This window comes from Anolis carolinensis, chromosome 2 (genome assembly GCF_035594765.1).
Source record: "Anolis carolinensis isolate JA03-04 chromosome 2, rAnoCar3.1.pri, whole genome shotgun sequence".
In the NCBI taxonomy this organism is placed as follows: Eukaryota; Metazoa; Chordata; class Lepidosauria; order Squamata; family Dactyloidae; genus Anolis; species Anolis carolinensis.
In genome coordinates, this window is record NC_085842.1 from 10073425 (window position 1) to 10094151 (window position 20727).

General features: G+C 44.3%; 2 protein-coding genes and 1 pseudogene across 2 annotated transcripts; 2 read left to right on the top strand and 1 right to left on the bottom strand.

Annotated features, from left to right (window-relative positions):
• The window catches only part of LOC134296926 (zinc finger protein 709-like), a 35689-nt pseudogene that overhangs the window by 3067 nt on the left and 11895 nt on the right, over window positions 1-20727 (top strand).
• Window positions 3211-7126, top strand: LOC134296916 (zinc finger protein 658B-like). Its single transcript, XM_062973064.1, has one exon. The coding sequence runs from the start codon at window positions 3211-3213 to the stop codon at window positions 5023-5025; it is 1815 nt and encodes a 604-aa protein (XP_062829134.1). The 3' UTR covers window positions 5026-7126.
• LOC134296924 (zinc finger protein 501-like) lies at window positions 11615-19011 on the bottom strand. Its single transcript, XM_062973093.1, has 2 exons — window positions 15466-19011; window positions 11615-14626 (listed from the first exon to the last, which is right to left on the bottom strand). Exons 1-2 carry the CDS (start codon window positions 15509-15511, stop codon window positions 13269-13271), a joined length of 1404 nt encoding a protein of 467 aa, XP_062829163.1. The 5' UTR covers window positions 15512-19011; the 3' UTR covers window positions 11615-13268.

Sequence of the window (20727 nt, forward strand, 5' to 3'; positions counted from 1 at the left end):
CTTTATCTTCGATTTCAAAATTTGAGCTTCCCCATTCATTCTTGTTTCTCCTCTTTCTTCCTTTTCTGTTTTCAGAGTTACCTCTTTGTCTTTGTCTATAACAGATTTCATATGCAATAGGGTAACAGTGTAAATCAATGTTTCTCAACCAGGGAGTCGGGACCCCTGGGTAGCTCACGAGGGGGATGTCAGAGGTGTTGTCAAAGACCATCAGAAAACACATATTTCTGATGGTCTTAGGAACCCCTTTGGCAGTCCTTGTGAATGTGATCAACAAATTCTCTGGTTAATTGGGGGACTATTTATTTATTTATTTATTTATTTATTTTATCAGACTTGTATACCGCTACTCCCAGTTTGGCTCAGAGCGGTTTAAATTAAATTAAATAAATTAAAACAATACACTTAGCTTTAAAATAACAATAAAAACAGACATAGCCCCATGTTTTTCACCCATCGAAAGCTTGTCGGAAGAGCAAGGTTTTGCAGGCTTTCCAAAAGGCAAGTAGGCCTCGGATAGTTCGAGTTTCAACTGGCAAGGCATTCTATAAATGAGGGGCTACAATCGAGAAGGCTCTCTGCCTAGTAGAAGACAAATGATAAGTCCGTATGTTAGGGACTTCAAGCAAATTTTGGTCTTTGGACCGAAGTAATCTCTGGGGTTGGTAGGGGGATAAGCGGGCCCTCAGGTACGCCGGCCCCAAACCATGTAAGGCCTTAAAGGTTAGTACCAGTATCTTGAAAGTAATCCGGTACTCAATTGGTAGCCAGTGCAGCTGTTGTAGGATTGGGGTGATACGCCACCTCGCCGGCACCCCGGTGAGAAGACGGAGCCGCCGCGTTTTGCACCAGCTTTAGTTTCCGGATCACTGACAGAGGAAGGCCAATGTAGAGGGCGTTACAGTAGCCGAGCCTCAAGATGACCGTCGCCTGGACAACCGTAGCCAGGTCGTTCCTAGAAAGGTAGGGAGCCAGTCGCCTAGCCTGACGTAGATGGAAAAACGCAGATCTGCTCACAGCAGAGACCTGGGCCTCCATTGTGAGCAGAGGGTCCAATAAGACACCAAGACTTTTTACAGAAGATGACGGACGCAGTGTCTCGCCATCCAGGGTAGGCAGCTGCATCTCCCCCCCACCCGGACGGCCCAGCCAAAGGATCTCCGTCTTCGCTGGATTCACCCTCAACCTACTGGCACGCAATCATCCAGTAACGGCCTCAAGGCACTGATGGAAACTATCGGGTACGGAGTCCGGCTGGCCCTCCATCCTCAGAATGAGCTGAGTGTCATCAGCGTACTGGTGGCACTCCAGCCCAAACCTCCGCACCAGTCAGGCAAGCGGTCGCATATAGATGTTAAATAATAGAGGAGAGAGAATAGCTCCCTGTGGGACCCCACAAGATAGTGGAGACCACGCGGAAACCATCCCTCCCCTCACCACCCGCTGTCCCTGATTCTGGAGGAAGGAGGACACCCATTTAAGGGGTATCCCCCTAACCCCCGTCATGGCTAGGCAGTGGGTCAATAGATTGTGATCGACCGTATCAAATGCTGCTGTGAGATCCAATAACACGAGCAGCGCTGATCCGCCTTGATCCCTTTGGCAGCGAAGCTGATCTGTGATGGCAACTAGCACAGTCTCCGTCCCGTGCCCCCTACGGAAGCCGGACTGGAAGGGATCAAGTCCGGCTGTGTCATTGAGGAACTGCTGCAACTGTTCCGCTGCTGCCCTCTCAACCACCTTGCCCAGAAACGGAAGATTCGAGACTGGGCGGTAGCTAGCGGGAACCGAACGATCCCAGTCTGGTTTCTTCAGCAGCGGAGATACCATCGCCTCTTTTAAACCCTCTGGAAAAACTCCTTGCTCAAGGGAGCTATTTATTATATTCAACAGAGGTTCACGTAATCCCTCCAGGCAAGATCTTACTAGCCAGGAGGGACACGGATCGAGGGAGCAGGTGGTCGGCCTAGTTGCAGTCATCTGGTGGCACAAGCTATACCTGGTACTACCCAGATGACGGTCAGAAGCATCATCTTTAGCACATAATTTTAGTTCGAGCCACAATATTGTCTCCTGTGCAAAAGCAAACTTTTACCTTTATTTTTCCTTCATTTACAATGTAATGTCTTCCTGTCCTTGTTGCCTTTCTATGAATCCGCTGCAGTTTGCCAATGTCCTTTCTAAAATGGACTGAACTGAGCAGAACTGGGCAGGAATCATGTCTCCCACCCAAGGGTGCTGTTGGAGTGCAGAAGGATCTGGAGGGCAGCAGGATTCCCACTCACCCTGGGGGTCTATCCATCTGTCTCCTCTATACCGCCTTCTCTCATGTACTGCTGCTAGGCTGAGTGCCTTGGCTCTGGCTGAAGTTACATACCTTTGTGGTATAGGTTTTGTAAGAATGCAGTATGTCAAGGAACTTTGTGGCCTAATGTGCTCTCAGTGTCTCCAGGCGCCTTGCTTTAGAAACGTGGGGCAGGGATCACGCTGCAGGGAAAGAGAGGATCAGGAAAATATCTCTCCCCCAAGTTGGAGGAAGTATTTTTCTCCCAAGACTGATCACTTGGGATAGTCTGTCCATACAGATGGCCACTCAGGTTTTGAGTGGAGATGTGAAGAAGCGGGATCTAGGTAGGAAATGCTTTGCATCGTTAGCCCCTTTCCGTGTTGACCATATTATTAGAGGCCTTCCTTTACCAAGGTTGGATTAGACACAGGATCTTAGGCCGCTATCCCCTTTGCAGGGATTGTTCTTTGTTGGGCAAGTGTTAAAGTGCTTCTCAGCAGGCAACGGGCTCTTACCAGTTGGGCCAGTCTTTCTCCCCTCTTCCCCTGTGATTGCTACAGCACTAGGCTATTGTTCTTCATGTTCAATGAGATCTTTCTGTACTCTGCTCCTAATAAGATTTTACTCTTATTCATCTCGCAGGTAACCTCTAAACGAACCTTATGAAGAAAACATTGCCGTTTGCCTTACGTCTGAAAGGAAAGTACGCAGGATTAACAAGAACAAGAAATGAATTGGAGAAATTATATTTCAAGCTACATACCTTTAAATGTAAGGAAAGGGAGGATTGTGCTGTAAAAAGAGGGGTTGGTAAAGAGAAAATAAGGCTACAGCGATACAGAGACTGGGAAGAGGAAATGTCCTATTCAGGAGTCCATATCTGTGAACTTCAGGCATAATATTAGAATAATAAATGTTAAAAAATGGAAAATTCATTGTCAAAATCACACACAGGGGAGAAGCGACATAATTGCAAGGACTGTGGGAAATGTTTCATTGAGAGAAGTTCTCTTGCTAAACATCAACGAACTCACACAGGAGAGAAGCCATATAAATGTGTGGAATGTGGAAAGAGCTTCAGTCAGAGTGGAAATCTACACACCCATCAGAGGACCCACACAAGGGAGAAGCCACATACATGCATGGAATGTGGAAAGAGATTCAGTGAGAGTGGAAATCTATGCACCCATCAAAGGACTCACACAAGGGAGAAGCCACATACATGCATGGAATGTGGAAAGAGCTTCAGTCAGAGTGGAGATCTACGCACCCATCAAAGGACTCACACAGGAGAGAAGCCACATATATGCATGGAATGTGGAAAGAGCTTCAGTCAGAGTGGACATCTGCGTATCCATCAAAGGACTCACACAGGGGAGAAGCCATATAAATGCATGGAATGTGGAAAGAGCTTCAGTCGGAGTGACAGTCTACGTTCCCATCAAAGGATCCACACAGGGGAGAAGCCACATACATGCATGGAATGTGGAAAGAGCTTCAGTGAGAGTGGACATCTGCGTATCCATCAAAGGACTCACACAGGGGAGAAGCCATATAAATGCATGGAATGTGGAAAGAGCTTCAGTCGGAGTGACAGTCTACGTTCCCATCAAAGGATCCACACAGAGGAGAAGCCACATACATGCATGGAATGTGGAAAGAGCTTCAGTCAGAGTGGAGATCTACGCACCCATCAAAGGACACACACAGGGGAGAAGCCACATACATGCATGGAATGTGGAAAGAGCTTCAGTGAGAGTGGACATCTGCGTATCCATCAAAGGACTCACACAGGGGAGAAGCCATATAAATGCTTGGAATGTGGAAAGAGCTTCAGTCGGAGTGACTATCTACGTTCCCATCAAAGGATCCACACAGGGGAGAAGCCACATACATGCATGGAATGTGGAAAGAGCTTCAGTCAAAGTGGAGATCTACGTACCCATCAATGGACTCACACAGGGGAGAAGCCACATACATGCATGGAATGTGGAAAGAGCTTCAGTGAGAGTGGACATCTGCGTATCCATCAAAGGACTCACACAGGGGAGAAGCCATATAAATGCATGGAATGTGGAAAGAGCTTCAGTCAGAGTGGACATCTGCGTATCCATCAAAAGATGCACACAGGAGAGAAGCCACATACATGCATGGAATGTGCAAAGAGCTTCAGTCGGAGTGACAGTCTACGCACCCATCAAAGGATCCACACAGGGGAGAAGCCACATACATGCATGGAATGTGGAAAGAGATTCAGTCAGAGTGGACATCTGCGTATCCATCAAAGGACTCACACAGGAGAGAAGCCACATACATGCAGGGAATGTGGAAAGAGCTTCAGTGATAGTGGACATCTGCGTATCCATCAAAGGACTCACACAGGGGAGAAGCCACATACATGCAGGGAATGTGGAAAGAGCTTCAGTGATAGTGGACATCTGCGTATCCATCAAAGGATGCACACAGGAGAGAAGCCACATACATGCATGGAATGTGGAAAGAGCTTCAGTCAGAGTGGAAATCTACGCACCCATCAAAGGACTCACACAGGGGAGAAGCCACATACATGCATGGAATGTGGAAAGAGCTTCAGTAACAGTTCGAATCTTCGTACCCATCAAAGGATGCACACAGGAGAGAGACCACATAAATGCGTGGAATGTGGAAAGAGTTTCAGTGAGAGTGGACATCTGCGTATCCATCAAAGGATGCACACAGGAGAGAAGCCACATAAATAGGACAAGTGCAAAGAAGCCAGAATGTTTGTCCAAAGAACTTCTAAGGACTATGACTTAAAATAGACATGAACAGGAAGTGGAAGGGGAAGAAATCACAAAATCATATAACCATAGAGTTGGAAGAGACCTCATGGGTCATCTAGTCCAACCCCCTGCCAAGAAGCAGGAAATTCCATTCAAAGCACCCCGGACAGATGGCCATCCAGCCTCTGCTTAAAAGCCTCCAAAGAAGGTTCCACAGCTGAACTGCTCTCACAGTGAGGAACTTCTTCCTTATGTTCAGGTGGAATCCCCTTTCCTGTAGTTTGAAACTATTATTCTGCATCCTAGTTTGCAGAGCAGCAGAAAACAAGCTTGCTCCCTCCTCCTTATGGGATTTTGGCCTGCATAAATAGGGGCAGAGTGTCTAGATCCAGGGAAGTCATGCTCCCCCTCTATTCTGCCTTGGTCAGACCACTTTACCTGGAATCACACTGTGTCTAATTCTGGGCACTGCAATTGAAAGGAGACGTTGAAAAGCTGGAAGAAATAGAAGAGGCAAATGTAGTAGCATTGAGGAAAATAGTTTGAAAAAATTAATACACATCTATCTTGGTTTGGAAAGACAGCAATACTAAAAATGAAAATGCTTCTGAGGATAAACTTTATACTTACATATACCTTATATTTATAATGCCATTTCAGATTATAGAAGAAGAGTTGAATACATGATTTCTTTGCAACATTTCTACCCCACCTTTCTCCACCCCAAAGGAGACTCATTTGGACAAATGATAAATACTGTAATGGCAGTCAAAGAAATTGACGAAACAAGTTACAGAACAGATCTCAAAAAGAAGAAGGATTAGCGCTTCCTCATATCAAAAAATATTATAAGGCAAACAGACTGAGATTGGTTATACAAGGAATGATGAAAAGGAGGATGTAGAATAGTTAATAATGGATTCAGGAAAAGTGGAAGAAGAAATTCGGAATAGGTTTTAAAATAGTTTATGAGGAAAAAAATAAGGTAAACTGGGAACCCAATGTTGAGTAATGCATTAGAAATATGGAACAAATACAGGAGAAAGTTAATAGCAGATGGCTCAATAATAACCCCAATTATAATGGAAAAGACATTTACAAAAAATAATATATATATGTGATGGATAAAAAATTAAGGGGAAAAACTTAGATAAAATAGGGGATTGGCTAAAGGTTGGAATGAAGAAAGAAAAGATCAGGAACATAAAAATTTGAAAGGAATATCCAGTAAAATTTCTAAAATATTAATTGAAAAAAAGAAAGGAAAAGTAAAGAATAACACCTTCAAGAAGATTTGGAAAGAAAATATAGGAATGAAAATCAATGAAACAGAGGGGTTACAATTATGGGCACAAAGACACTTGAAAAATATATCCATATGTGTTAAAGAAAATTATTATTTAGTTGATATGGAAATGGTACCTCACACCCATAAGAATAGGAAATATAAATAAAAACTACTCAAACAATTGCTGGAGAGGATGCCAAGAATCGGGAACATACATACATATGTGGTGGCAGTGTCAATATATAAATAATTTCTGGGGAAAAGTATTAAGAGAGATAGACACAATGAACATTCAAATAGAAAGAAGTCTTAGCATGGCTTTATTCTCATTATATAATAATAAACAGTTGGAAAAAGAGGACAAAGATGCGATAAAAAACGCATTAACAATTGCAAGACAGCTTATAGCAAGGAATTGGAAAAGGGAAATAAATATAGAGATAGAAGAATGGTATAAGGAAGTATGGAAACTGGGAAGAAATGATAGGTTGACGTGGAGAGGGATTTAGAAACAAAGTGATTGTGATGATGTCTGGAGAAAATGTATTGGAAGAGGATTCAAAAAGAAAGACAGAATTACCTCCACAAGAGGGAATGAAAAGGAATTTTGGACAGATGATAAATAAAAAAAGTGACTTGGGGGAGGGTAAGAAATCTGTATAAGCGTGAAAATAACAGTAGATGCCAAATGTTAATGTATTGTAGATTGTACTGAATATAATGTGGCTGCTGTAAAAGGATGTACGATTTTTTAAAAATAATAATAAATGTATTTGTAATTTGTATAAATATGCATTTGTTTTTGTTTCTTGTATTTGAATATAAATTATTTTTAAAAACAGATTATGATGTAGCAGCTATAAAAGCCAATGTGATTCCAGGCTGTCCCGATAGGAGGATTCTGTCTATATCCAAGGAAGTCACGGCCTCCTTTCTTCCGCTTTGGTCAGACTCACCTGGAATGACCCTGTCTCCAGGTCTCGGTCCCACAATTCAAGACGGATATTGACAGGTCAGAATATCTCCAGAGACGGGATGTAGAGAAGGGCGGAGAGAGACAGCTGGGTATGTTTCACTTGGAGGAAAGAAGGAAGGGCTTCTCCTTGGCAGGAAGGAAATGTTGGATCCCAAAAGGGTTGGCCGTGGTCAGGATGAGAGGTGGACGGAGAGGAAAGGCGTGTCCATGAGACCCCGTGTTGCCTCCTCCTGGAATGGACTCCTAGGACCCTAGAGCCGGAAGAGACCCCCAAGGGCCACCCCGTCCTGCCCCTGCCATGCAGGAAGGCACAATCAAAGCACTCCCGATAGATAGCCTCTGCAGAGAAGCCTCCAGAGAAGGACACTCCACCACACTCTGAGGCAGCCTAGGCCACTCTCCAACAGCCCTTACTCATTCTTAATGTGTATCTTTGTATATTAAGAGAAGACCTGTAAATAGTTATAAGTAGTGAATAAATCAAGAATAAAACCTCCAAGGACTTTGGATGAAAGTCAGAACTCAAGAGTGTTTATTCAAAGAGACGAACTAGTTTACAAGGCCAGAGGCTGTGAAACTGTGACCAGGACTCTGCCGTGTTTTGGGGGTTGGAATCCACTCCTTGCCTATGAGACAGTCTGTCCCATTGTATAGCTGGAGGAGGCCGTGAGAGGACTGAATTCACCTGCCTGTCTAGCAGGGGTCTTGTGTGTGTGTTTTACTCTGCTTCTCCTTTCCTTCCATCACTCATTAACACTGACTAGTTGTGCAGGCCTCACCTACACAACAGAAAGCATTTCCTGAAGGTCAGAGCTGTTCAGTAGTGGAGTCTGCTCCTATCGGGAGTCCATAAGAGTCTCCTTTGGAGGTTTTTAAGCTGAGATGGTATGACCATCTGTTGGGGGTGCTTTGGTGGTTTATTCCTGCATGGTCTGAAGATGATTAGCCCCTCAGCACACAACCCAAACTGACTGGGAGGAGGAGGAGGAGATGTGTGTTCTTTCGCCATGAAACCACTGATCCCGTGGGTCGTGGAGTCCAGCCCCATTCTCTCCAAGCAGCGTCACCAGCCAGACCATCCTCCGCAGGTCGCTCTCCAGCCCCTTTTTGGGGTCATCCAGAGAGAGGACTCCCTCCCCCCCACTTCTCTAGGGCCTTGCCTTCTTACCCAAATCAGAGATTCACAGAATAGTATATTTGGAAGAGACCACGAGGGCCATCTAGTCCAACCCCCTTCTGCCAGGCAGGAAAAGCAGAATCCCTTGCCAGAATCCCCGCAGGGTTCAATACTGTCTCCCACGCTGTGTAACATCAACATGAAGCCGTTGGGAGAGATCATCTGAAGTTTTGGAGTTCAATGTCATCTGTACGCAGAGGTCTTCCTTGTCAGTCGCAAGGCCAAACAGGGCACAGGGTCACAGCCTGTGTTGGATGGGTTACCTGTCCAAACGTATCTCCCCTTATGAACCATCTCGGAGTCTAAGACCGTCTGGAGAGGCCCTGCTCTCAATCCCGCCCTCTTTGCTGGCATGATTGGCAGGGATGAGAGACAGGGCCTTCCTTCTCGGTAGTGGAAAGGATGGGAAGAGAAGAGAAAAAGGAAGGAAGGGCAAGAGAAAAGAAGACAAGGGAAGGGAAGGAAGGAAGGGGAAGAGAAAATAAGGCAAAGGGAAATATGGGAAGAGAAGAGAAAAAGGAAGGAAGGACAAGAGAAAAGAAGGCAAAGGAAGGGAAGGGAAGGAAGGGGAAGAGAAAATAAGGCAAAGGAAAATATGGGAAGAGAAGAGAAAAAGGAAGGAAGGACAAGACAAAAGAAGACAAAGGAAGAGAAGGGAAGGAAGGAAGGGGAAGAGAAAATGAGGCAAATGAAAATATGGGAAGAGAAGAGAAAAAGGAAGGAAGGACAAGACAAAAGAAGACAAAGGAAGAGAAGGGAAAGAAGGAAGAGGAAGAGAAAATAAGGCAAAGGAAAATATGGGAAGAGAAGAGAAAAAGGAAGGGAGGACAAGAGAAAAGAAGACAAAGGAAGGGAAGGGAAGGAAGGAAGGGGAAGAGAAAATAAGGCAAAGGAAAATATGGGAAGAGAAGAGAAAAAGCAAGGAAGGGCAAGAGAAAAGAAGGCAAAGGAATATATGGGAAGAGAAGAGAAAAAGGAAGGAAGGGCAAGAGAAAAGAAGACAAAGGAAGAGAAGGAAGGAAGGGGAAGAGAAAATAAGGCAAAGGGAAATATGGGAAGAGAAGAGAAAAAGGAAGGAAGGGCAAGAGAAAAGAAGACAAAGGAAGGGAAGGGAAGGAAGGAAGGGGAAGAGAAAAGAAGGCAAAGAGAAATATGGGAAGAGAAGAGAAAAAGGAAGGGAGGACAAGAGAAAAGAAGGCAAAGGAAGGGAAGGGAAGGAAGGAAGGGGAAGAGAAAAGAAGGCAAAGGAAGGGAAGGGAAGGAAGGAAGGGGAAGAGAAAAGAAGGCAAAGAGAAATATGGGAAGAGAAGAGAAAAAGGAAGGAAGGGCAAGAGAAAAGAAGGCAAAGGAAGAGAAGGGAAGGAAGGAAGGGGAAGAGAAAATAAGGCAAAGGAAAAGATGGGAAGAGAAGAGAAAAAGGAAGGAAGGGCAAGAGAAAAGAAGACAAAGGAAGGGAAGGGAAGGAAGGAAGGGGAAGAGAAAATAAGGCAAAGGAAAAGATGGGAAGAGAAGAGAAAAAGGAAGGAAGGGCAAGAGAAAAGAAGACAAAGGAAGGGAAGGGAAGGAAGGAGGGAAGAGAAAAGAAGACAAAGGAAGGGAAGGAAGGAAGGGGAAGAGAAAATAAGGCAAAGGAAAAGATGGGAAGAGAAGAGAAAAAGGAAGGAAGGACAAGAGAAAAGAAGACAAAGGAAGGGAAGGGAAGGAAGGAAGGGGAAGAGAAAATAAGGCAAAGGAAAATATGGGAAGAGAAGAGAAAAAGGAAGGAAGGACAAGAGAAAAGAAGACAAAGGAAGGGAAGGGAAGGAAGGGGAAGAGAAAAGAAGACAAAGGAAGGGAAAGAAGGAAGGGGAAGAGAGAATAAGGCAAAGGAAAAGATGGGAAGAGAAGAGAAAAAGGAAGGAAGGACAAGAGAAAAGAAGACAAAGGAAGGGAAGGAAGGAAGGGGAAGAGAAAATAAGGCAAAGGAAAAGATGGGAAGAGAAGAGAAAAAGGAAGGAAGGACAAGAGAAAAGAAGACAAGGGAAGGGAAGGAAGGAAGGGGAAGAGAAAATAAGGCAAAGGAAAAGATGGGAAGAGAAGAGAAAAAGGAAGGAAGGACAAGAGAAAAGAAGACAAAGGAAGGGAAGGGAAGGAAGGAAGGGGAAGAGAAAAGAAGACAAAGGAAGGGAAGGAAGGAAGGGGAAGAGAAAATAAGGCAAAGGAAAAGATGGGAAGAGAAGAGAAAAAGGAAGGAAGGACAAGAGAAAAGAAGACAAAGGAAGGGAAGGAAGGAAGGGGAAGAGAAAATAAGGCAAAGGAAAAGATGGGAAGAGAAGAGAAAAAGGAAGGAAGGACAAGAGAAAAGAAGACAAGGGAAGGGAAGGAAGGAAGGGGAAGAGAAAATAAGGCAAAGGGAAATATGGGAAGAGAAGAGAAAAAGGAAGGAAGGACAAGAGAAAAGAAGAGAAAGGAAGGAAGGGGAAGAGAAAATAAGGCAAAGGAAAATATGGGAAGAGAAGAGAAAAAGGAAGGAAGGACAAGACAAAAGAAGACAAAGGAAGAGAAGGGAAAGAAGGAAGGGGAAGAGAAAAGACAAAAGGAAGGGAAGGGAAGGAAGGAAGGGCAAGAGAAAATAAGGCAAAGGAAAATATGGGAAGAGAAGAGAAAAAGGAAGGAAGGACAAGAGAAAAGAAGAGAAAGGAAGGGAAGGAAGGAAGGAAGGGGAAGAGAAAATGAGGCAAATGAAAATATGGGAAGAGAAGAGAAAAAGGAAGGAAGGACAAGACAAAAGAAGACAAAGGAAGAGAAGGGAAGGAAGGAAGGGGAAGAGAAAATGAGGCAAATGAAAATATGGGAAGAGAAGAGAAAAAGGAAGGAAGGACAAGACAAAAGAAGACAAAGGAAGAGAAGGGAAAGAAGGAAGGGGAAGAGAAAAGACAAAAGGAAGGGAAGGGAAGGAAGGAAGGGCAAGAGAAAATAAGGCAAAGGAAAATATGGGAAGAGAAGAGAAAAAGGAAGGAAGGGCAAGAGAAAAGAAGGGAAGAGAAGGGAAGGAAGGAAGGAAGGGCAAGGGAAAGAGGGCAAAGGGATGGAAGGGAAGAGAAAAGGGGAAGTAAAGAATGGCAAGAGAAAATAATAATGATGATGACGATGATGATGAATCTTTATTTATATCCTGCTTTTCTCCCTCACTGGACCCAAAGCGGCTTACAACATATTAAACTCACATAAACAACAATCAGAGTACATCAATAATATAACCATAATAGGATAAACAGATTAAGGAAAAACAATTACAGTATGCATTCAAGTTCTTGAGGCATCAAATGAGACATATATTGTACTCTACTCAAGTCCATAACATATGATGGGCAAAGGAAGGGAAGGGAAGAGAAAGAAAAAGCAAGGAAAGAAGGCAAGAGAAAAGAAGGCAAAGGAAGGGAAGGGAAGAGAAAGAAAAAGGAAGGAAGACAAGAGAAAAGGCAAAGGGAAGGAAGGGAAGAGAAAAGGAAGGAAGGGCAAGAGAAAAGTAGACAAAGGAAGGGAAGGAAGGGAAGAGAAAAGGAAGGGCAAGAGAAAAGAAGGAAAAGGAAATGAAGTGAAGGGAAGAAAAAAGGAAAGAAGGGCAAGAGAAAAGGCAAAGGGGAGAAAAGGGAGGGAAGAGAAAAAGGATGGAAGAGGAAGAGAAAAGGCAGCAAAGGGCAGGATGGGAAGGGAAGAGAAAAAGGAAGGAATGAAGGGCAAGAGAAAAGAACGCAAAGGAAGGGACAAGAAGACAAGGATAGAAGGAAAGAAGGAAGAAAAGGGAAGGAAGGGCAAGAGAAAAGAAAGCAAAGGAAGGGAAGCTTAGAAGGCAGACCGTATTTTAGTTCTTGCGAACCACTGGTAGTCCGTGGACCACTGGTTGAGAGCCACTGTCTGAAAGGGAAGGGGCTAACTCTGGATCCCTCCCATAACGGCCATTTACAATATTCAAGCTGACCAGTCCTGACTAAAGAGGAAAACAGAGGATGTGTCTGTAGGGGCACAACGTTCACAAACTGGACATTTAAACCAAGGTGGAAATGGAGCTGGAAACTAAGACCAGAGGAACAAGTGATGGAATCACTTATGGTTTATTTCTTTTCAGACGAGGTGACAAGACTTAACTTAATATTTAACTCTCTGAATGTCAGGATGCAAAAAGATCAGCATTCTCCAAGCTGTTCTTTTCACACCTGACTACAACAAATCGGATAAATTTGGCTGGGAAGGCTGGTTTATGACAGGGTCTGGTCTTCAAACGTGGGAAAGGACAAAAGGAAAGGGAGGTGTGAATGGAGAAGAAGAGACGTGAAGGGAGGAGGGAAGCAACCACCCAATATACTGAGGGGAAAGAGCGGAAGACGGGCAGTAGAAGCTTTGCGGCCATTTTGGCAAGGCGGATTCAATAAAGTTTTCCATAGCTACAAGCTGTGTGAGCCTATCTTTGTCTCCTACACCTTCCAGGAACTGACACTGAAGCAGTGGTCCTCAACCTGTGGGTCCCCGGGTGTTTTGGCCTACAACTCCCAGAAATCCCAGCCAGTTTACCAGCTGTTAGGCTTTATGGAAGTTGAAGGCCAAAACATCTGTGGACCCACAGGTTGAGAACCACTGCTCTGAAGGATTGTCACACAGAGCTTTCTTTCTGCTGCTCCAGAGAACAGACCTCCAACTTACAGGTTCAAATGACAAGAACGGGGACTTCACCAAATCTGACGCAGAACTTCTCAAAGGGTCCTGTTTGAAATCAGACATTTACCCACAATGGCTGTTTTTTAGCCAGTATGTATTCTCTGGTGCCGGTCAAGGGATGAATTCTGAGTAAAACATTTTCCACATTCATGGCATTTATATGGCTTCTCTCCTGTGTGGACTCTTTTGTGTTTCACCAAGTCTGAACTGGCAGTAAAACATTTCCCACACTCCTGGCATTGGTATGGCTTCTCTCCTGTGTGGAGTCTTTTGTGTTTCACCAAGTCTGAACTGTCAGCAAAACATTTTCCACACTCCTGGCATTGGTATGGCTTCTCTCCTGTGTGGAGTCTTTTGTGTTTCACCAAGTCTGAACTGTCAGCAAAACATTTCCCACACTCCTGGCATTGGTATGGCTTCTCTCCTGTGTGGAGTCTTTTGTGTTTCACCAAGTCTGAACTGTCAGCAAAACATTTTCCACACTCCTGGCATTGGTATGGCTTCTCTCCTGTGTGGAGTCTTTTGTGTTTCACCAAGTCTGAACTGTCAGCAAAACATTTTCCACACTCCTGGCATTTGTATGGCTTCTCTCCTGTGTGGAGTCTTTTGTGTTTCACCAAGTTTGAACTGTCAGCAAAACATTTTCCACACTCCTGGCATTTGTATGGCTTCTCTCCTGTGTGGAGTCTTTTGTGGTTCATCAAGTTTGAACTGTCAGCAAAACATTTCCCACACTCCTGGCATTGGTATGGCTTCTCTCCTGTGTGGAGTCTTTTGTGTTTCACCAAGTCTGAACTGGCAGTAAAACATTTCCCACACTCCTGGCATTTGTATGGCTTCTCTCCTGTGTGGAGTCTTTTGTGGCTCGCCAAGTTTGAGCTGAAAGCAAAACATTTCCCACACTCTTGGCACTGGTATGGCTTCTCTCCTGTGTGGAGTCTTTTGTGCCTCACCAAGGCTGAACTGAAAGCAAAACATTTCCCACACTCCTGGCATTTGTATGGCTTCTCCCTGGTGTGGACTCTTTTGTGCCTCACCAAGGCTGAACTGAAAGCAAAACATTTCCCACACTCCTGGCATTTGTATGGCTTCTCCCTGGTGTGGACTCTTTTGTGGCTCAACAAGGCTGAACTTTCAGCAAAACATTTCCCACACTCTTGGCATCTGTATTGTTCCTGACCTGTGTGAAATTTCTTGTGTTTCACCACACATTTTGCAGATACTTTCCCTTTAAGATGGCTTTTCCCAACATCGAGTGTCTTGTGAAGCACAAGTGCCATATTTTGGGTAAAACACTGCCCACATACATTGCATTTGTCGGGCCTTTCTCTGGCAGAACTTCCATCTTCTCTGTGGGCTTGCTGGTCTCGACGAAAGGCCCAGTTGTGTCCCAAATGCTTCCTGTACTTGGTGCATACATGGCTCTTCTCCCCGTTATCTACTGTGAAGAAGAACATAAACAATCATTCCTCAGTGTGAGTGATAAGGAAGTGGGATAAGAAGTGGACTGAAATGATCCTTAAAACAATATAGACCTAGAAGAAACAAAGATATGCCTGTTGTCCTTTCCCCTCCCCTTGTTCAGTGAAGATGGACCCTGGTTGTCTGCCTGGAGCCTCTAAGAGAGAGATGAGTAACATACGCTCCAGAGGCTCCCTGTTGCTCAGCCCAGCCCGGTTTTTTATTCCGTCTCCTTCTCTCTGGGGAATGGATGCCTTTTCCCTTCACATCCAAATGCTTGCCTTTTTCTCTAGCTTTAGACTTTACCAACTACCACCCATTTCACCATCCTTCCCTCCTTTTTCTTTCTCTCCCCCAATCCCAGTTCTCTCTTCCCATGCTCCCTTAAGGTTGGATTTTTCCGCTCCAACGTAGAAGATCCCATACCTAATTTCAGAGTAGAGCAGAGTCTCGATGATCCAACATAAACTGGCTGGCAGAACATTGGATAAGTGAAAATGTTGGATAACAAGGAGGGATTAAGGAAAAGCCTATCAAAGGTCAAATTGCATTATGATTTTACAAATTAAGCACCAAAGATCATGTTCTACAACAAATTGACAGGAAAAGCAGTTCAATACATGGTAACATTATGGAGAAATCACTGTATTTACAAATTTAGCACCAAAACATAGCAATGTATTGAAAGCAGTGACTACAAAAATATTTACTACTAAAAAATTGACTATAAATATAGAATTGCATAAAACAACACTGTTGGAAGTTAAATCCATAAAAAGTTCAGTCTTGTCAAGATTTTTTAAAATCTGTGACCCTTGCCTGCTTTTCCAGCGATTGCCATTTCTCCGCTGCCAAGTCTCGCCATCTTTGCGAGATCAACTTATTCCATTTCTTCTATCCTTGCCGAGAATAGCTTCCTGCAATAGTTCCTTTTGAGCTCTTCCAAAACGCCCTGATCCATCGGTTGGCATATGACGGTTACATTCGGTGGCAGAAACATCGCCTTCATGTCCCCCTCTTGAAGCTCCTCTGCATCAGGGTGCGTCGGGGCATTGTCTAGCAACAAAACCGCTTTCCTGGGCAGGTAAATTTCCTTCAAAAATTCCTCCGTGGAAGGAACAAATTCCTTAGGGCTGGGCTGTAGCACAACTGGTAAATCAACAGCAGTAATAAGATCCACCAACCGAAAGGTGGCCAGTTTGAAGCCCGGTCGGGGGTGAGCGCTCGACCTCCAACCCAGCTCACTGTTTACCTAAGCAGTTCGAAAACAGTTTACAAGCTGTAAATAGAGAAATGAGGTAACGCAAATTGTGGGGGAGGTATTTTAAAACACCATAAAGAACAAGACCAGAAATGCGGTGACCAAGAGGAAGGTGGAAGGAGGAAGTTCTGATGGCTCTTTGTCACAGAGAATGAAGCAACAGCACCCCTGTGACTGAATCTGAGCAGAACATCAGCCTCCAAGGCACCAAAAACCTGGACTTCAAGACTACGTACCTCCTTCTGTTTGTCTTATTCTGTTCTGTCCTGTCTCCAAACAGCATTGAATGGTTGCCGTGTATGTGTATTGTGATCCGCCCTGAGTCCCCTTGGGGAGATAGGATGGAATATAGTTATTATAATAATAATAGTCTTTTGAACATTTCACTGGTCATCAACAAACCTTTTTGATTGTAGTATTTAACAGGAAGAGCATTTTTTGAAACTGTTTTAAAGGCTCTTGGATTTTTGGGCTTCCCAATCATTGCGAGGTCCATTTTGTGGTTTGCTGTAGCACTGCTGCATGCTAACATTGTCAGCCTTTCTTTGCTGTGCTTTTAGCCAGGGGCTGCTGCTTCAGTTCTGGCTGCAAGACTCCTGCTCGGTAAAATTTTGCAATTGAGGCTGGTCTCGTCACAATCAAACATCTGATCACCCGTTAGGCTTTCAGTTTCAACAAAGTCTTGAATTTTTTTTCCCCTTGAATTTCTTTCTTGAATGCCTCTATTTCTTGAAAATTTGATGACAGCTTCTCACCACAAACACTTAACTGATGGATTCCATAACGTTTCTTCCACCAGTCGAGCCAATGCTTGCTGTAAAATCTGATTCCCCTTCATTAAATTCTTTTTGAAAACGCAATACCTTTTGCTGTAAAATAGGCCCTGAAATACACACACCTTTGTCTCTCAGCTGCGTAAACCAAACATACAAAGCTTCAATAACTTTTTCATAGTCACATTTTTCATTGTTTTCCTCTCTTTCAGCACACCATCGGTAACTTTGGAGAACACCATTTTTCTATCTGCAATCGATTCCATTTCCATTCTCCTACTGCTACCCGTTCGACACCATAGTTGTTGGCTACCTTCTGCCTTGTCTCTCCTTTGTCCAGGTTTCTGCTCCATGGATCCAACGACCTTCTTTCTCTTTGTCGCCATACTCACGCAGAAGAAAGCACATGCACAGATCAGTGGCCCTCCTGGCAGGTGTCTGGTGCACAGAGAGACCCACTGTATGTTGCTGCCGAGAGAAACAGCCGTGGATCCCGGTGGGAGACAGACTGCGCCGGATGATACATGTCACGCTTACTTCAAACGACCAGCATGAACACAGACCAAAGGTAGCTGTTATCAAAACCAATCTTTATTGAAGAACACACGACTTTGGAAAAGTCGAGAATGACATAATGTTTACACACAATCATTTTTATCACCTTTGCTACAACGTCACACCACACGTAAATATCATCACCAAACCCCACCCCACATATCACATTACTACCACTACAACACCAACTATTCATTAAAGCTGTTTTGATTCTCACTCCAAAAGTTCCCATGCTCCGGTGCCAGGTGTCTGCATGAGCTATCGAGGAGTGCTTGTTGTTATGGCTCCAATTCCAGAGCTTGCAGACTCAGCTCTGGGAATTGGCCCCATGACAATACAGATACACTTCTCCCATCAACTGCCAAATGGGACTCTTACACTTTATGGAAGTTGGCTGTAAATATGAGTTCCAAAGGGATAGATTTGCCTGACAAAGCTGTGAACGTGCAAAACCGTGACAGTAAAGAAAAGGTGGAGAACAATGATGAAGGCAGAAAAGGGAACAAAAAAGGGATGTCTGTAGGACTTGGCCAGATAGAGTGGCATCCACGTAACATCCCACGTGAGAGAGAAGAGACGGCCTCCACACCATCCCAGTTTGGGAGGAAGGACAAGACTGGACCAGAGGAAAGAGCTGCTGATCCATCTGTTGTGATTCAACCCCACGCTGCTCAAGTCTGCAGTCCCCAATGAGAAACAGGGAGCTAGTTTCAGAACAGGCTGGGGGAATCCCTCCCCCTTGTCTCCTGATTGACAGTTGGGATGTATCTATTTGTTCTTTCTCTGTTTCTTTCTCTCTTTCTCTCATTCTGATTAGTTTTGTAGAATAGTGCAAGATTTCTGACTTTTATATCTCCGTGTGTGCTGTGTGCATTGAGACCTCTCTCTGCTTGTGTCTCAGGAGAGATGTAGGGCTTGGAATTTTTCCCTCCCTTTTAAATCCGAGAAGAGATGGAAACAGAGAGTAGCTCAGACCCAGTCATTGACTATTAAGAAATGTAGTTAGTGTTTTTTGTAAACACTGGGCTGTATGGCCATGTTTTCTGGGCTGTATGGCTATGTTTCAGAAGTATTCTCTCCTGATGTTTGCCTGCATCTATGGCAGGCATCCTCAGAGGTTGTCAGGTATATGGGAAAAACAGATCTATAAACCTCACTAGCCTAGTTTCCAATATACCTCCCACCTCTCAGGATACCTGCCATAAATACGGGCGAAACGTTAGGAGAGAGGGGGAACCAGGAAGACAGTTCCATCTTGTCTACTGTGCCATCAGTTGGAGGCCCAACTGATGCTCTGGGGCCTTCCCCCTAGTAACATGCTATGCTAATAATATAATATTTATTACATATATATAGTGTATATAATGTACAATATAAAATACAGTAATATGTAATATATTTGAGAGAGGGGGAATATGCTTTGACTCCAGTTATGGTAATCTTCCCACTTGAGTCTGAATTGGCACTAATGTTATATTATTATTGTTGTTGTTGTTACTCTTATGTCATATATTTCTAACATAAGCCCTGCCTTACAGACCCTCAGTGACTGTGATGATTTAGGATAATACTGCCTTTTGAAACAGAAATCCCCATCAGTGAGGGAGCCTTACCAAGAGAGTCCACAATCCCATTCATCTCCTCCATGACCTGCTTGTGCAAGGCTTTCTGGTCCGGATTCAGGAGAACCCACTCCTCCAGGGAGAAATCCACAGCCACGTCCTCAAAGGCGATTGGGCCCTGGCGGAAGAAGAAAAGATTCCCGTCTCACATGGGAGCGATCAAGAAAAAGAATAACAAGAAATTCTTTAAAGTAGATTTACATTCCTGTTGGTTGTTTGAAAGGGAAAGGGCCAAGGCCTCCATGCCACAGTTGTAAGCTTTCTAGAGATGACGGGTTGGTCAGTCAGAACCATTTCTCAATTGATACGTAGAATCAGAAATGGAATCTGAGCATGTTCCAGCCTTTATTGTGGTGCCCAGAACTGGACACAGTGTTGTTCCAGGTGAGGTCTCCCCAAAGCAGAAAGAAGGACACAATATTCCTTAGGATGGAGCCCAAAATCCCATTGTCTTTTCATCTGCTGCCTCACATTGTTGGCTCATGTTCCACTTGTAGTCCTCTAACACTCCAAGATCCCATCATATGAATGCCTGTCAAGCCAGGTGTCGCCCACCCTGTACCTGTGCATGGCATTTCTCTCCTGCCTAAGTGTACTACTCTACATATATTCTTGTTGACATTAAGTGGGTTAGTTTTGGCCCAGCTCTCCACCATGTTAAGGCCAGAATTTTGAATTCTGATCCTATCTTCTAGACTGTCAGCTATACCTGCTAATTTGGTGTCATCTGAAAACCTGATACGCGTGTTGAGCAGTACTGGGCCCAGGACAGAACCCTGCGACACTCCACCCTTTGTCGCTCAAACCATTACAAATCCTCCGAACAGGAGTATTATCCAGCCCACTTTTTACTAGTTGTTTGTGAAACCATGGGAGGCCTTTCCAGAGGTCTCACTGAAAGCAAGATGTGCTACATCCACTGCATTTGCTTCCTCTACCAAGCTTGTAGCTCTACTGAAAAGTACATTAGTCTGGCATGACTTGTTTTGGAGAAACTCATCTTGTCCTTCAGTGATTACAGCACTTTTCCCAAGTGATTCCAGATGGCCTTCTTCATGATCTGCTCCAACATTTTTCCTGTTATTTAGGTCAAGATAACGGGTGACTTCAATGCAAGGGTAGGATCTAGTTGAATAAATGTGTTGAGAGAAGAGGGCCTGGATGAAGATCCCTTCAACTCTCTCCTGACACCAAAAGCCCGACACTCTAAGGACCAAGCGTGAAACCAAGCCGGAAAGTGCCTGACCAAAATGGCCACGCAGCTCAACCTGTCTCGGCTAAATGGACTTACTCAGTTTCCTGACTCTGGAGAATATACATTGGTCTCACCAAGGGGCTCTAGTGTCATAGACTATCTTCTGACTTCTCCCTCCATAGCTAGTGACATTGATTCATTTGCTATAGACAATTCCTTGCTTAGTGATCATCTATCTCCCACTTCTCCTGGTTTTGGAGAGAAGCAGCACTTCCCCACCTGGACAAGCCTACCCACAATACACCAGGCTGAAGCGGAACGTTAAGACAAAAGGGGTGTGCCTGGATATCTTGAACTCTTAGGAAGTGTTGTCCATAGAAACTATGATCATTGAAATCCCAGATTTCGAGGAGGCATCACCGGGTTTGAATCCCTTATAAAACCTATCTTTTAAAAACTATACGATTGGCAAAGAATGCCGAGGCAACCCAGGGTCAGATCCAAAAATTGGTTCGATAAAGAGTGCATAATAGCAAACAAACAGATCCGCTCCCTCTATAACTATTATCGATCCACATCAAACGATCTCCTCCTTATAAACATTCGGGAGTCTAAACAGCTGCTCCAACTGCTTATGGGACAAGTCAAGATAACTGGATGGTCATTGTTAGGGGA